Below are 16381 nucleotides of genomic sequence, written 5' to 3'. Positions count from 1 at the left end.
AGCTAATTAAACCTTTATGGTTTCACTAACAAACTAAAATTTATCAAATAACAGAAAACATTTTTACATTATTGTGATTCAGAAATTGCAAATTCCACAAATGTTTCAGTGTAGTAGTTCAAAATACAGTTGTCACTTGAGGCCTAACATCTTTTTTTTTTTTTTTTTAAAAAAAAAAGCTTAATTCACAGAATATCAGTCAGACTCAATTCAGAAATCATACACAAAATGTCATGGCTTACTGCTGGGATTGATTTAAAAAATCATTATATTAACTCACACTACTGCTATATTTCCTGTATTTAGTATCTAATACAAGGAGTACTACATCTGTCTTGAAGAAGTAATCTCAGAATACAATAAATTTGAGAAAATTATTTGTAAGTACATTTATATAAAGATGGTTGTAAAAATGTTAATGGCAATGATTGTATTTCATTGAATAGGATACAGCTAAAAGATCTACATGTGAAACAATTCAGCCCTGTTTACTCCTTCCCATGGGCCCAAATTCACATTTAGTTTGGGCACAGACTCACTTGTACAACTGTTTAAAGTTACCCAATCTGAGACTATGCTGATGCGTCCATACATGGATGCCAAAATTAAGTTTTCACAATTTTTATACATAAAATAAATTCCATTGTTTGATCAAATGTTTAGAACAACTCCATTCTTCTAAAACAGAATACTTAAAAAAAAAAAAATCAAATTACAACAGAAAAAAGGCCAATGTTCCCCCATCCTTCCTCTTCCCTATTCATATATTCTTTTCTAATCATCCCATTTTAAACTCTGAGCACATTGAGATTCAGGGGTAAATGTGAAGAGAAATAAGCAGGACAGAATCATTAGATCCGGAACCAAGAGTTTGGAGGTCTCATCAATTTTATGCAGCCCACTCCTAAACTAGCTATGTGCTTGTTGTGCTCAGATACTTGGTCCCCTGTTGTTCTAACATCAATTTCTTTCTCATTCTTGGGAAGGCCATTTAGTAGTATGCCTCAGTTTTCCCACCCTAATATTCATCTGCTTCACAGCAATGCTGTGAGGATCAGTTAGTGAGGAGAGCATCTTTGCTCAACAAAGGCAGTGTTTTCTCAGTTGTAGAGTTCTTGTCTTGAATTTTGCAACTACTTTCTTCTACTTACTAGCATGCTCGTAGCCTGCCTTCATGCGCTTGTATAGCCTGTATCTCCATTCCCATGCTTTTAGTTGCTTCTCTTTTTCTGTGTTGTCTGTACCAAGGCCTTCATTCATCACTTGTGCAGACAATTCAGTAACTCGCTGCTGTGCTTCCTGGACCAATGTACTCAGATGCACTGACCTGCTTTCCATGTTAACAACTACCAAGAAAAGGGAAAAGTAAGTAATTGCTTGGTGGACTTATGTGACAAAATTCTGGCCTTACGCATTCCGGTATAACACATGTAAGGTCAAATCCTTGAAGACTCTGCCTTCCAGTAGTTATCTTGTCATCAAATGGATTAGAGCATGCCAGTTTGTACCACTTAAGGATCTGGCCACTTAAATGGGATTAACAACATTAATAAATTGAGCAATTTTTATCTTCTGATGTTTCTCATATGCTTAAAAATGTCTTAATTAGACTGAAATCGCATATATGTTTTAAGTTGGTGGAATATTAAAAATTACTTAAAATAGTAAAGCATGTGATTTCTATCCAACCCCTACTTTGCCCTAATATCATAAGCTTTCATAGAAAAAAAGAAGGTTGTACTAGTTATAAACACATACAATATATAAATCTCTACAAGCAATGAGAGATCTAATTGGCAAACTTAAGAATGAGAGTTTTGTGCCTAAGGGCCATGGCTGGTATGGAATGGATCTCTTTCCAGGTTTTCTTTGTGCCAGAGTTTTGCCCATGTAATATCTGATTAGTCCTCTGACAGACTGGACAGATAGCAAACAGCTAGACACATGGAGATTTTGTTTTTCTCCAATGCTCAGAATAATTTTAATTTGACATTTAGCAGTTCAGATTGCCTGTATGAACTACTGCGTGCTACATAAAGGTGAAAATGAAGATCGCATAGGTTACAAACTAAAATAGGTTTGATTTTAGCCCAAGTCCACAAGACTACCCTAAACCATCCCCTTGATTATGCAGTGAAACGTGGTGAATCAAGCCATATTTTCAGAAATGCTCTTAGCCTGAAATTGTTCAAACTATTTGCAGTTTAGAAAATAGGAGTTGTAAAGGTGCTTAATCTGAAAAGAAATGCAACCACTGATCTGATGTTCAATATGCAGGAAATAGCGTACAAGAGAAGGAGTTCTGAAATTACAGACAATAACTTTTCTCTGGTATCTGGTATTTTTGCAGAAGAGCTCTAAAATAGTCTTAATTTAAAAGGCCCCTATTTACTGAAAACACTACCCTAGCACAAGCAGCTACTCTGAGCAATGACGGGGAGTTGCTATGTAGGGACAGCCAGGCTCTTCATTTCCCTAAGGTTTTTACAGGAACAGCATGAATCTTGCACAGGATGCACCGATCATTCACTTGCATAAGCCAGGGGCAGTATACATTTCTGAAAACATCAAACTGTACCATATAAAGGACCAAGACTCTGACAAGTTTTTAACATCAAAATACCATGCGAGTGAAGATGTCTGCGCACGTGAACGTGTTATTCCTAAACAGGAATCATAGGATTATGGGACAAATCGGATTGGAAAGGACCTTCTCTAGTCCAACTTTCTTGTTCAAAACACGGTCAGCTATGAGGTCATACTAAGTTACTGAGGCCATTACCCAGTCTGGTCTTGAAAACTTCACAGGATGGAGGCTTTACGATGACTCTAGGCAACATGTTCCACTGCTTTACTGTCCTTATGATGAAAAAGGTGTTTGTTTTATCCAGTCTGAACCTCTCATTTTAACTTTTGCCCTCTCTCTCTCATAACAATATCACAATCGAAGTTTAGCGGAGTCTAAGAATAACCTTACATACTAATGTGAAAAGCACCATGGGATCTTTAAAGCCACAGGAGGAGAGCAAAGAATTACTCAACGCCTCTGACATCCAAAAGGTTGTTTTTGAAGAATGTTTGTCTCTAAGACTTTGCTTTCAGAAGCTGGCTTGAAGCCATCCTTCTTGAAGTTTGATCGTTCTTCATATGGACATCAGAGACATATGGCCAGGCTTACTGGAATCCGTTGGTATCCTAAGAACTGCCTGTTTACTGGGAGGCCAAAGGTGATATGGTTTCCTGGATCCATGCCTACAATAAACATGCAACACATCTGATAGCACAACAGGACTAAGGAAGGAGATTTTATGTGCCAGAACTTCAGGTGATTGAGAATTGGCATTGGTTCAAATTCTCACTAAGGATCTGGCTCTATGTGTTTAATCAAGATTCTGATCCACAATTGTCAGGTCTTGGAAATGTGTCCAATCAGCCACTGGAAATTTTAATCTTATTTTTATTTGGGTTCACATGAACAAGCCAAGCCAAACCATGAGTATATGATGAATAAGAGTAACTGAAAAGATAACACAGTGGACTTTGCCTGCTCCCCAACTAAATTAATATTTTAAATGCTGTACTCTCTGATCTTACTTACTTTGTGTTTAAGAGATGTTGGGTTCCTGTTAAGATTTATAGTCTGAGCACTCCATGTGGAAATGAAGATCATGGTTTTACTTTCTATTGCTTTATCTGCTGTTCCTATTCCAGGCAGAAATCCAGGTGATACAGATGGAAGCTATCTGTCCTCCAGATCCTCTTTTCTACAGCATTAGGTTTGGGGCTATAATGAGATTTCGGCTGGATCACTATGGCTAATATAGTGGAAAAGCAAGAGTTTTCTCTGTAGGAAGCTTTCTGTGTGCGCGCTTGGGATGGGGAATTCCTCTACCTTGCAGTCTCCCAGATCTGTGCATCCGTCCTATACACTTCCAATCAGATTGAGAGATGCTTGTGTCCTGTCCCCAAATTGGAGTGGGTCAGAATTTTACCTTGAAATCCCCTCCCCTCCCACTCAGCCTGGGGAAGTCTTGCTCAACTGCCCACCATAGAGGAATGAAAATGCTCCCGCTGGGTGCTGGATCATGCTCTTGCAGCTCTGAGATCATACAAACAGAATGGATTTCATTCTAACAGGGCTGGTTAAGTACAGAAAGCAAAGCAGAAAGACTAGAGAAAATAGAAAGTGACTGCTATCAGTTCCACATGAATGAAGGCACATACAAAGATGCTGTGAACCTTTGTTTTGAATGCTGAAAGAACTTTTTGCATTTTGCTCTCAAGTAGCAACTGTAAACCCTTAAGGTAAAAAAACCCAAAACAAACATTCGTTTGCTTTTTATTGAGAATGCTTCATCCATTATTTCAATCAGAAAAACTAAAAATCAAGATAAGTGAAGTGGAAATTTGGTGGGTATATTTTGAAATGGAAATGAGGTGGTTATATATTCATATTCTCTGTGTTCATAGGCATGTTTGCATTAATTACAGGAAATGAATACTAATTTATGATTGCCCCTGCTCGCCATCAGACTACATTTATTTACAGATGAGGTCAATGAAAAATTAGTTTAGTCTTTTTTACTGCTGTTTAGAACACTCAAGACTGTGTTTTCCTCTAGATTTGTCATGGTTAATGAATGTTGCTTCAGCAGTCAATCATGTACTCTAAATGCTGTCACACTTTTTTTTAAAGCCTCAGTCATGAACCATGACAGAAAAATAAACAAATAAATATAAAACTAAAAAACTCTTTTCACTGAGCAGCTACACTATGCAAAAATCTCCAGGGAAGGTTAAAGGAGGCCAGAATAAATGATAATATAAGTGCTGTGGACATAGAAAAGCAATAAAGGTGTACCAACACTGAGGGTCTGGCAAAAAAACTCAACACACACGCACATGCACACACACTCTCCAGTGAAAAAACTGGCAATGTTAGTAGCCTCAAGGTGCAATTTCCTGGAGCACTGAGATTGACATGCCAGCACTAAATGTTGTTAATTTAACTAACTTCAAATTAATGGCAGAGTCTGCAGTGGCCGAACCCCTCAAACACAGTCTCATTATAGCCTTGCTGGGAATGTCCTAAATATAGGCATTGACAGTTTAAAACAAATTCGCATACATTGGTGTATTTTTAGACACAAGTAAGGCGTCAGAGTTTGTGTCATGGTATACGGTTGATTAATTGGGTTGGTAAGTCACCCTCCAACCCACAAATTGTGCATAAAAATGCCCATGAAGGAATACAAAGGAGTTTTATAACTACAATATGCAGTTATAAGAAATATTGGTATTCCAGTAAAGTGAGAAGGTCTGTTTTGTGTTTAGATTTTCTCTGGTTCTGTAGAACTTTGAAATTCTCATTTAAGTGGGATTTTAGGCCATTTGAAGACCACAAGTGAGGAGTCTGTGGGTAATGGAAATGATAGATTTCAACACAACCTCTCTCCTGAAGGCAGCATAGCCAAAATCAAAAGGATAATCAAAATAAACCAAAGTCTAGACAACCCATCGTCCTTTCATTTTTGATGACAAACTCCATATTTCAGACCATGATCTTTGAATCACTCACTCAGTTCCTGTTTCCATATTTTTAAAGAATTTTTTCTCAGTATTGATATTAACTCAGCTGCCCCAGTGTTAATCACATTAGAAGCTCAACCTGATTCCTCAGTTGGTGTATCTGACAGAGAACAAAAAAGATCTACTGAGCATGCATGCAACAAGCAGATGTTGCTGCAAATGTCCTCTAGCACTGTGGTACTATTGCTGGTATAACCATCTTTATGATAAAACCAGTCAGGTTTTGTGTGTAATGTAATTAGTTTCCCAAAACAGCAGCAAACCTAATCTCCTACAGGCAATTATCTAAGTAAATTCAATTTGTGTTCTTTACTTACAGTGTGGGCTTTCCTTTGCCCCAACATGTAGAAGGGTCCTAGCAATAGGGACGTTGTTTGTCAAAATGGCAATATCCAAAGGAGTTAGTCCCTCACTGTTTGGTGTGTTCAGGTCCAGCTCCTCCAGTGTGTATTGATAAAGAAGAATCTGAACAGCATCCAGATCTTGCTGTTCTACAGCCTCAAACATAGCTTCATTGCACTGGAAATTCTGTGTATCAATAAAAACAGAAATTCAGTAAAACTTTTCAAATGTCAGTGGTTTAAAAATAAATTGAGAAAATTTGTGTTTTGTGACATTGCTATAAAATATTGATCCTCCAGGCCCAGCTTAGGTTAAGCTAGAAACATGGAAATTGTTTGCAGCAAAGTTGAGCTTGGTCTGCTTCTGGACTTGTGTGCTTGAACTTGCTGCAGGTCTGTGGGAAGATTCAAGTGACATTCAAACCCATACAAAACAAACCCATACTTATTTAGACATCTGTCCTGTAATCAAACTATATGAGCAATATTATATGTTTTCAGCGTGAAACTGGATGAAAGACTATGATTTTAGCAGAGTCTTGGACTACTGAGTTTTTCAAATTCAAAATTTAAACTAAAAATCTACAAAGTCAAGTGATCAAAATCCAAATAAAACAAGCTACTCTGGAGAAAAACTTTCACAGCTCCAGTGTGAGCTAGTAATAGGTGCTGTTCATTCAAATACTTCAATCATTTCTATGTGCTCAGATTTTTGCACTTGTAACTAGAAGCAGCTTTGAAATGTATAGTCATAGAAATAAGACTGAAAAAATTGACTATCCAGTGCGCATGTCCAGAAAGTGATGTGTCTGAACAGCAGAGAATACAAGCAGCCAAAGGCAAGAACATACATGGCACCGACTCTCAAGCAGGGAGAACCGCTGAACCTTTTCCTTACCAATGCCAGAGAGAAAAGAATGGTATAATACAAAGAAACCTATCGTTTCTTAATTGAGCCGGGGAGAAACAGGTGCAGGAGAGTAGCATGGCCTGCAGGTTTCTGTTATGAGAACATCCTTCTGGAGCCTACAGTAATGACATGTTATTCGCCAAGATTCGTTAAATTCTTTCCCAACATCCCATTGCCATAATTACCCAATAGGTTTTTTTTTCCTCTTAAGAATGAATTAGTAGAAGCAAGAGGCCCAGCTGAGCAAGGAGGGCTCAGCATGCGGTCACATAAAGGAATTGAGATCTATGTAGACATATTGTGCCAATGGGCTTACGAAAGAAATGCATACATAAGAGAGCAAGTGATCCAGGTACATTACGTAAACTAGCTTCCTGTGTCCTGAAACCCACACAGAGGAAACACAGAGAAAATTCTTATGTAATAATGTGGTTTTTATGATATGAAACAAATACTGAATTGAAACTGTCTTCTACTGTGATTAGAAATTAACATTTCAGTCACATCAAAACTTCATTTTCTTTTTTAAATTGATGTAGTTTTATTCGGCATATCCCTGTCCAAGTTTTGCTCTCACTGAAACAACTCTTTCTGAAAGAGCACTGATCTGCTGGAACATCTTTTGTCTCCTCCTAAAACACATAGACTAATGGTTTGCAAGCAGTTTTGGAAACTAGAGTCCACAGCTACACCTCTGAATTTGATCAGTTCTACAGGGTTTTTTTTCAATTGTGCTTGAAGTTAAAAGTGTCTTCAGAAATTCTCAGGCCTAACAGAGATCTTCTGGTCTACTGTTTTGCATGTGAAGTATTGGTACCACACTAAGAATTTGCAAAGGTGATGTTATCTTAAAGTTTTAATATGGACCCCACCTATGCTGAATATTAGGGATCAGCAGAACGACAGGTGCACATAAGATGGTCTTTACCCCAAATTGTCAATATAGAGAAATGAGATACTTATGTTAGATGACTGCCTAAGGATGACATGAACGATGCAGCAATAAAGCAAATCTAGGAGAGTAGTGCCGACTTGGGAACATACCTTTTAGACACTTAAGTACAAAAGAGAGGTTATGCTGGAGAAATATTTTTTCTGTAGATTTCCATGCAGAATAAAAGATACTACTTAAACAAATGCTTCATCAAAATGAGCCTCTGTCAATTTCTTGTTTTCAGATTCTTCTCTAGATTGTAAGATTCAGATTTAATTTCATTATCAAATACCTAGATCATACTTCAGTGTTAGGTGTAAGAGAAAAGTCTCAGAAAAAGGAATAGTTGAATGCTAAGCAGCTAGATTTATCATTCTTTATCCACCCCTCGGTTCAAGGCAAAACATTGTCTTTAAGGACATATACTGTCATCAGAGAGGGCACATCTCCAGAAAATTTTAGAAAAGAGGGCAGCACATATTTCTCTTATTATAAGGTAAAACTTAAAAATGACAGAAATTTTTACTGCAATGCAGCAATATTTCTTTTCATTCCAGTAGCTCCACACATCTGCTGTCTTGCTTATATAACACCTTATCACCCTGAAATCAGAGATCTTATTCTGGCATTTTGCCCCTACCCTGAAGGGATGAAGTGCTCTGGCTAGAAATTAAAATAATTTTAATTATAATTAGGAAATATTTTAATTAATGGTGTGATTCTGATACATGCTATATGTCATCAACTCCCACTCAAGTCAATGATACGCATTTAACAGCTGTATGTCACTGTACTAGGTACTCAACATAAATAATCATTGATGTTCCACCTAGAGGGAAAAAAAGAAGCTGTGCTCCTTTGCTCTTTGAAACTTCATTATTATGAATGCAGAACTGTGAACTGATAGACTGCTTTTTGTATAAATTATTAGAAATGCAAAATATATTCACCAGTTCTCCAAAGATATATATCAATATTCTAAAAAGCATTAATTTCATCACAGTTTACGCCCATTTCAAATTCTTTTTCTACTGATTTTGGAACTTCCTCTATACTGTTGTTTATGTAAATAAAGAGTAATTATGCGTCAGAAGCATCTGCATTTTGATCCAATCAGAAAACAAGCAAAATCGTATTACTCTCGTAACTGATCATAGCTGGGAAAATCTACTTATTTAGCAATAAATTCATAAAAAGCTTACAACAAAGGGAATTGGTTGAAGTAAACTGAATGACTACATTAGTTTCCATTTCTTTCAATTAAGTTCATTTTTGGAAACACCGTCTAACAGTGTGCGAGCAGAACAAAAAGGTACAGCTGATGGTATTACTCAATGACAGGCTTGTGGTGCTTACTTAGGACAGGAAACAAAGTACTTTTTGCTTCACATTTCCACTTCTGTGGCACTGAGAATATGCCATACATGGTTTTCACCTTTTTTGAAATCAGAATAGTCATTCTTTTTTAATTGACTTTATGTACATGGATAAAGGTTAAATGAGTTTGCATTTGTAGAATGGTACCATAAGTGCTCCATACCATTATTTGGCCTTAATTCCAATTTTGTGTGAAACTCAATAAATCTTGTACTACATCTCAGGTGTTTCTTGCATTATATAAAACCAAAAAAACCCCTGTTATAATAAAAAAAGATGGCTACCTTCAGTATTACAGCTGAAATTAACTCAATGATATGGCTGACAAAAGCATTTGGCCCTTTTCAAATACATAGACACACACTTTAACAAGAGATTTTTCCTACCTGAATGATTATGGTAAAATTATTTTTAAAACTTTGTTTTAAATTGTTATTTTTTTATTTAGTTATCAAGATTTAGACCTGCCTAGATACCTTTGAAAATGCATGTTTGGATTTTTGCTTGCCAAATGAATTACCTGAAGTATTTGTGAAATTTTGGATTTAAGTAAATTGCTGAACAGAATCTAAGCACATGCTTAAGTTAATTCCTCAAACGCTCTTGCAAGCCAATCTGTTGGCAAAAATGTTTCTCCAAAAGGGAAAAAATAAAAGCAAATTTCTATTTCTTCATTTCATTAGAAATCTGATTGAAAAAGCTGCACTGATTTAAACAAGAAACAGAACATGACTTTTATAAGCTACTTCATCCAATCCAAACAATTATGAGACCAAATTGCAAATATCAGCTTTTCCAAATGAACAATTCAGACACAAGCAATAGCCTGAAATAGGTTGGCAAGTCTCCTAACTTCAAAGAGTGTAAAAACATGGGAACTGTGATATGGCCTTTCTAACTGGGCATGTATGCATCCCTCATCCACATAGCAGTGCGCATCTAACCATGCTATATCTATTTCAGTCAAAAAATATCCTGGTGAGACAGTGAAATATCTACATTTTCAGCCATGCCTGTAAGTTGCCCCATTTGGAAGTCTGCATCAAGCCCAGCTCTCCAAGTCCGGAGAAATATTCTACACACCTGACCAAGTTTTCCCCAACTATCTGCTTTCACACAGAAAACAGAAATATATTTGAGGATTATATAGTTTCCTGCAAAAAGCTGATCATATTCATGTAAAAGACTCTAGTATTGCAGCAGGATTCAGGCGTCTGCAGTCCAGGGGTAAGAAATTCAAATAGGGGTAAGTTGTAATATCTTCAGACCCACGTGCTCAATTTTAGCCCAGCTGGTATTGTCACAAATACTAACAAAAGCCTTCTGATTTCTGCCTTCATTTACATTTACTAGATAACTTTCTTCTGCTCTGAAAAGACAAAACTATTGAATTCAAAGAGAAACTGAATCACATTTACAAGTGATCAGGTAAAGTTTAGGGGCAGTTTTTACATTGCTTTTTCCTTGACTCAGTCCTGCAGCCTCTAATCATTAGCTAGACAGCTGTGCTATGTGATTAATTTATTTAGGTGTTACTCTGATGCACAAATGTATATACTGAAAAGGACTACAGTACTGCTTTGCAGTAAGTAATAACCATGTTCCAGTAAGTGATTCAGTGGTGGAGTGTTTAGAAATGCAATCTTATGTAGCTTAATTAAAATGAAGTGCCCCTTTCAAGATATTTGCTCTAGGTCTGACTGAAAAAGTCCACTATGTGCTACTGGAGTTGGAAAAAACGTTAAAGTAGTTTCTGCAAAGACTTGTTTTGATAAACATGAGTTCAAGAATAAAGCTATTTTGGGACATTGCTATGTCTGCAGCAAGACAACAATTTACTGAATGGAAAGTGTTGCACAGCAAGAGAGAATGGAAAGAAAACTCTTCACTAGCCAAAGCAGAAAGAAAACAAATTCTAACAAATGTCATTCACTTGTCTGGAGACATGATTTTAGTCATTGACTTAGCTCTGTAGCACATAAACTCAGTGATTAGAAAATATATCAGCCAGCAACTTGACCAGGAATATTTCCACCCCTTCACTGATGGTGTCCTTGCTATTTATTTTTAGGGAAAACTGTGAAAACAACAGGCAGAATGGCTAGAATGGGATCCAAAGACTTTTGAGTTCAGTGGGAGTCTATTCACTGACAGTTGCGGATACCAGCTCAGACCCCAGACTGGCAATACCTAGAGGTACATATGCTCGCTGTAGGTCAGCAGTTACAAAAGTTATGTCACTCCCATGTCATTGTAGCGGGTTGGGGGAAACAAAGTTAGCACAAGTAAGTCTACATCCCATTAAACCACCACCCACATCACAATGTAAAATCGAGTCTCCTAATTATGATTACCGATTGAATAGGCACTCCCACCACCTGACACACCTAGACTGAAAAGGGAGAAAAGTGAGATTTTAAGTAAGTAACTCTGTGGAGAGCAGAGGACTTGAGCCTCAGCAGCAGCACACTGTTCCTCAATCATAGGGCTGTGCTCATTTGCCATTTCTCTTCTCATTAGTTAAGCATGACAGAAGACCCCATATTTGAAGGAATATGGAATTTGAAGTGTATATTTAGAGAAACACTGGTCAGAATATATGCTAACAGACTGGCATTCGTTCAGTCTACATGTCAGTGTGCTCTGGCATGGTCCCCAGCACTAGTTTATCCTCTTCTCTTTCGCTTGCTCAGTCACACACAAGCTTGCAATTCAAAAGAAAAAGGAAAGAAAAGGCAGTGGCTAAAAAATTCATCTAAAGAATCTTTTCCCACAGTTCATACTTAGAGGCCCAAATTCAAATGATCCCCACAAACTGAAAGCATCTGGAAACCCACTGCCTCAAAAGCACAGCTGTTGGCTACTATGCAAAGGCTGCTCTCCAGCTATCAAGACCTGTTTGAGTTTCAGGCTTCTCCTTCTGTAAAACAAAATGTATTGGCTCTGGCAGAGCTGAGAGGAAGGAACCATGATCCCCTGCTTCCTTCAGGTCATAGTCTTTCTTCACAGGAGAGAGACAACAGTCTCTTGACTTTTCAATGCCCTAGAGCTACATTTCAGCTTAGCTCTTCCATGGGGCATGCATGGGTCCTCTGACTTCAGGAGAGAAGTGATCCTAGGGGATAGGATCTTTGAACTGATCTTAAAATTATTTTCAATTCTTGCATTGATTCATATAATTTGTCTCATATGTAACAAAGATTTGTGAGGGTTAAAGGAGTCTAGAGTGTGTTTTTTATTCTGACAAAATGTAATATTTTTATTATCTGGCCCAACGATATTCAGAGTTTAGTCCTGCACTGCACTTAGCATCTGCTTTAGTGCAGCAGAGTAATGGTTCCAAGAGGTGTCTCCTGGCACATTCACAGACACTGTCATAAGTTATTGCTCTTCAGAAGTGGAGAGGAACTCTTTCCTTCAAAATAATTCAGAGGAAAATTTGAAGGATGTGTCCGTTCTTCCTACTTATGGAAAAGGGGAATTTATTTTATTTTGGCAATATCAACAGCAGATTCATCTTCCTCCAGCAAATATAAGAGATTCTATTGTGCACTGAACTTACACTGTGCTATTATTTCAGGGACACAGTCCATTCTTCAAAATGTATGTGCTGGAGGTTGTGTAACTTCACCAGCACTGGCATAAATAGGAGCACTTGTGAGTGTTGAGTCTAGCAGGTACTTATATGCTTTCCTGTACTGGCACCAGAGTGCTTGACTGTGTTCTGTGACTAGGGTAGGGTACCCAGGCCAGACTGCTTCATGTGTGGTCTCCTTTTTCCATGGTCTTATCTAGTGACCATTACCACAGTCTGTGAACAACCTTGCATTTATCTGTCACAGCATGTAAGTTCCAAACAAGAGAGCAAGTAGAAAAATGGGAAATTCTATTAAAGTAATCTTCAGTTTTCACAAAATACTTTTTCTTCATTTCTTGTAAGAGAAACACTTGTGTGTATATATTTTATCCACATTTTATCACATTAATGCCAGGTTAAGATCTTACTCCTAAAATAAAGCATCATCACTTGAGCAAGGTAGCTTTTCTTTAGCCTTCAGGAAGGTCAGACTTTGTTTTGACACAGGATCATAAGTGATAAGTCTGGGAAGAACGTACAGCACCGGTCAGGGAACAGACAAAGTGAGACGATGAAAATTCTACAGATTAAAAGCAAACCAATTAAGGAGATTAATAGGACAGTAAGTTGGCAATTTGATAAATACAAAGTAATTACCATTGAGGTCTTACGGAGACTGAGCCGGTCAGATCGAGCTCTGAAATATGCTTCGTCAAAGGATGTATGACTCCCCTTAAGCTTCTCTGACAGGTTCCGATATAATCGCTTTGCCGCATTTGGAGAGGATGGCACACTGTTCTTTTTAGTCTGGAGGAGACTTAAGTTATGCATTTGCTGTGTCATTTTCAGCTAGTAGTTTCTAGAAGAAAAACAACAGCTGTTTAACAAGGTTTTGTTACGCTAGCATAATTGATCAGAACTGTATCATCAAAATGCACATTGCAAGACTTCTATGGCAAAAATCACTTTCACACACACAGTTTTTGAACACTCAGAAGCACGTTTTTGGGCTTCTTCAATGGCAAATTGCTCTTCATGGAATTAGTCCTGTGGATATCTATGGGGAGGGAGAATTAAGGATGGAAAAACTAAAACAGACCACTTCAGAACTGTTTGCTGATTTGTAAAAGGACAAGGGGTTTCATTTAATGAGGGAAATAGCCTTTTGACAGAGTGAGTTCTGGCAATACAGGTGTCAGAAAAAATGACACCCAAATGTAAACGTTAATATACAATTTGGATAGCATGTACGTAATCTGCGTTTTGTCAGCACAATGGTTTCTTAAAACAAAACCGAAGCAACTGAGAGGAAAAAAAAAGTCTGATTACAGAACAGAATGCAGGACTGAATTTTTTAACTGGTCAAGTGACTTAAGTTTGACACAAGCAAAACTCTGGCAAGACGTGCTTTATTTCCCACATTACTATCTGCTAGCAAACTGTGTGCTCCAAAAGCATGTGACTTTTCAGTTGGGTGGGTGGATTCTCTTTCTCTAGAGACTCAAAGCAGTATTTCTCACAAAGGAAGTATGGCTGGATCCAAAAATATTTTTTCATCTCTGAACCCATCACAAGCTACTACAGAAATAAAGCATGAACTTACATTTAATTTGCATCAAACGCTGACATGTTACCATCCAAATGAAAGTCCGTTACTACAGAGAATGGGTTTTTTTGTTAGAGGTTTGAGGAGAATTTGGCAGGTAGGGAACCTGCTCTGTGACCAGGACTCCTAAGGCATTACATTTTAGCAAATAACAGCTGAAACACAGAAAACCTATTTAGGCTCTGCTGTAGGCATAACGAGGCATATGTGCATTTTTAGTTTAATCTACCTATGGCCAGCTAGTGTCCAGGTTATTGCAAAGACCTTACACTCTATGTTTTACAGTTAAAATAATCTGTCATTCGAACTGTTGCTGTTTATAGTTTCATACTGAGTAGTTTCTTCCCTCAGTTAGTGGACAGGCACTGCTTTTGTCTACATATTGTATAACTTTATCATGTTCTGTGTTTGCCCTGACCATTTAGACTACAAACTCTTCCAAGAGGGACTGCCTCCTCTCTCTAAGACTGTCTAGTCTAATAGGATTTCCATATTATCTCATAATTAAACAATACTTTCTATGCTCTAGGATTAGAGTAATTTTTCCATATTAGGAAAAATTGAATTAATATTTAACTCTCTGGAAATACTTTGTGTGGGAATAGTTTTGCCTTTCTGAAGGGAAACTAAGAATCAGATTTGACCCAACTACAAGCACAGGAAACTATCCCCAGGGATCTCTCTAAGTGAAAAGGTGACGAAAACGCACAATTTCTTCACATTTCCTTTTTCCCCTCACAAGAGTGTGTACACATTTATAAGACAGAATGTCCCTCTAGAAGACCTCACAGTTGCAATAGTAAATCTGGCTACCCTTTCAGACTATCTTTTCCTGGAAATAAGCTTTAAATTTTTTGTGCTATGATACAAATCCTGTAACTTTCTGTTCTCGTGGTCTCAGCCTGCATCTAAGCAAATCAGACTGCAGGACCAGACTCTAATAGCTATTTACAATCATAAAAGCATTCTTTACTAAACACTCGCCCCACTGTTGAGGCTGCTTGTTGGCATGAATTGGTCCCTAAGATTAAAGACACCACCCAGGTCTCATAAGCTGTCTACATTTTCCTTTCTCATTTGTAAATTGTGATGAAGCAGAGATCCTGAGCACAAAAGTATCTGATTACAAGTAATCTCACATATTTTCCAAGCTCATGGGGTATTGAAGAGAGACCAAGTCTCTGAATGAAGAGAGTCAGAGTCAACATAATTGTCATACACGATGAGAAGACTTTGTTAAATTAGAACAACAGTGTGTGCAATCAGAAGAAGGGAATTGTGGGAGCTGCAGCCCTGAAACTAATGTGCAAGAGTGGATATGATAAGAAACGAGCTCTCTGGGACTGAGGGAGTGACAATAATACAATGATTTTGGACTGCTTTTCTCTGAGCTTATGGAATAAAGGTAAAAAGTGAGGCTCACACAAGCAATTCATCCTACCTTTTAATTATTACATGCATTTCAGCAGTGCCTGCAAGGACTAACTGAAATCACTGTCTCTTCAAATGAAGCATTTTATTCTCTGGCCTAAACAGCAAGCTTGCATAGCCTAGCTAGGAGGACTGAGTGGAAACCAAAGAACATAGCAAAATATGTTTAATCAAAGTCTCTGTCATGAGAAGTTGCTTGTTAATGTCAGACTAGAGCATAACACTAAAATTACAATCACCAATGCCAACTCACAAATGTTCCAGACATGCCAGAATTATTTGGAACCATGTGCTGGAATCAGTGTGGGTTAGGCTTTATTGTATGGAAGTTGCTGGTAATTGTTGGGTTTTAATATTGGACAAACTTAGAAGAGAGCCTTTTGTTTTACAGATGCATCCGTGGAACCATTTGGGAATATAAACATGAAACAAAGTTCTTTTTAAGATGGTCAAATGATTTCATTCACATCTGTCTCTGTTTAGCATAGCTTCAACAGTTCGGTTTATTTGCAGATATTTATTAAAAATAAGCTTGAGAAATAGCTGATTACCCCCAAAGCTGATTACCCATCTTCCACTGTTCCATGTTATTAATATTTTAAAGAAACTCAGGAAT

General features: G+C 37.5%; 1 protein-coding gene across 1 annotated transcript in view; it reads right to left on the bottom strand.

The window, feature by feature from the left end:
• ANKFN1 (ankyrin repeat and fibronectin type III domain containing 1) overlaps positions 1-13577 on the bottom strand; it is a 70939-nt gene extending 57362 nt beyond the window's left edge. Inside the window, exons 1-3 of the mRNA XM_030016252.1 lie at positions 13386-13577; positions 5907-6117; positions 1152-1346 (exon numbers count right to left, since the gene is read on the bottom strand). Coding sequence (XP_029872112.1) covers positions 1152-1346; positions 5907-6117; positions 13386-13571 — 592 coding nt within the window. The 5' untranslated portion in view covers positions 13572-13577. The remainder of the gene's footprint in view (positions 1-1151; positions 1347-5906; positions 6118-13385) is intronic.
• Between the last annotated feature and the right edge of the window lie 2804 nt (positions 13578-16381).

This window comes from Aquila chrysaetos, chromosome 5 (genome assembly GCF_900496995.4).
Source record: "Aquila chrysaetos chrysaetos chromosome 5, bAquChr1.4, whole genome shotgun sequence".
Taxonomy (NCBI): Eukaryota; Metazoa; Chordata; class Aves; order Accipitriformes; family Accipitridae; genus Aquila; species Aquila chrysaetos.
Note: the sequence above shows the minus strand (reverse complement) of the source record. Positions and strands in the feature narration are given on the sequence as shown.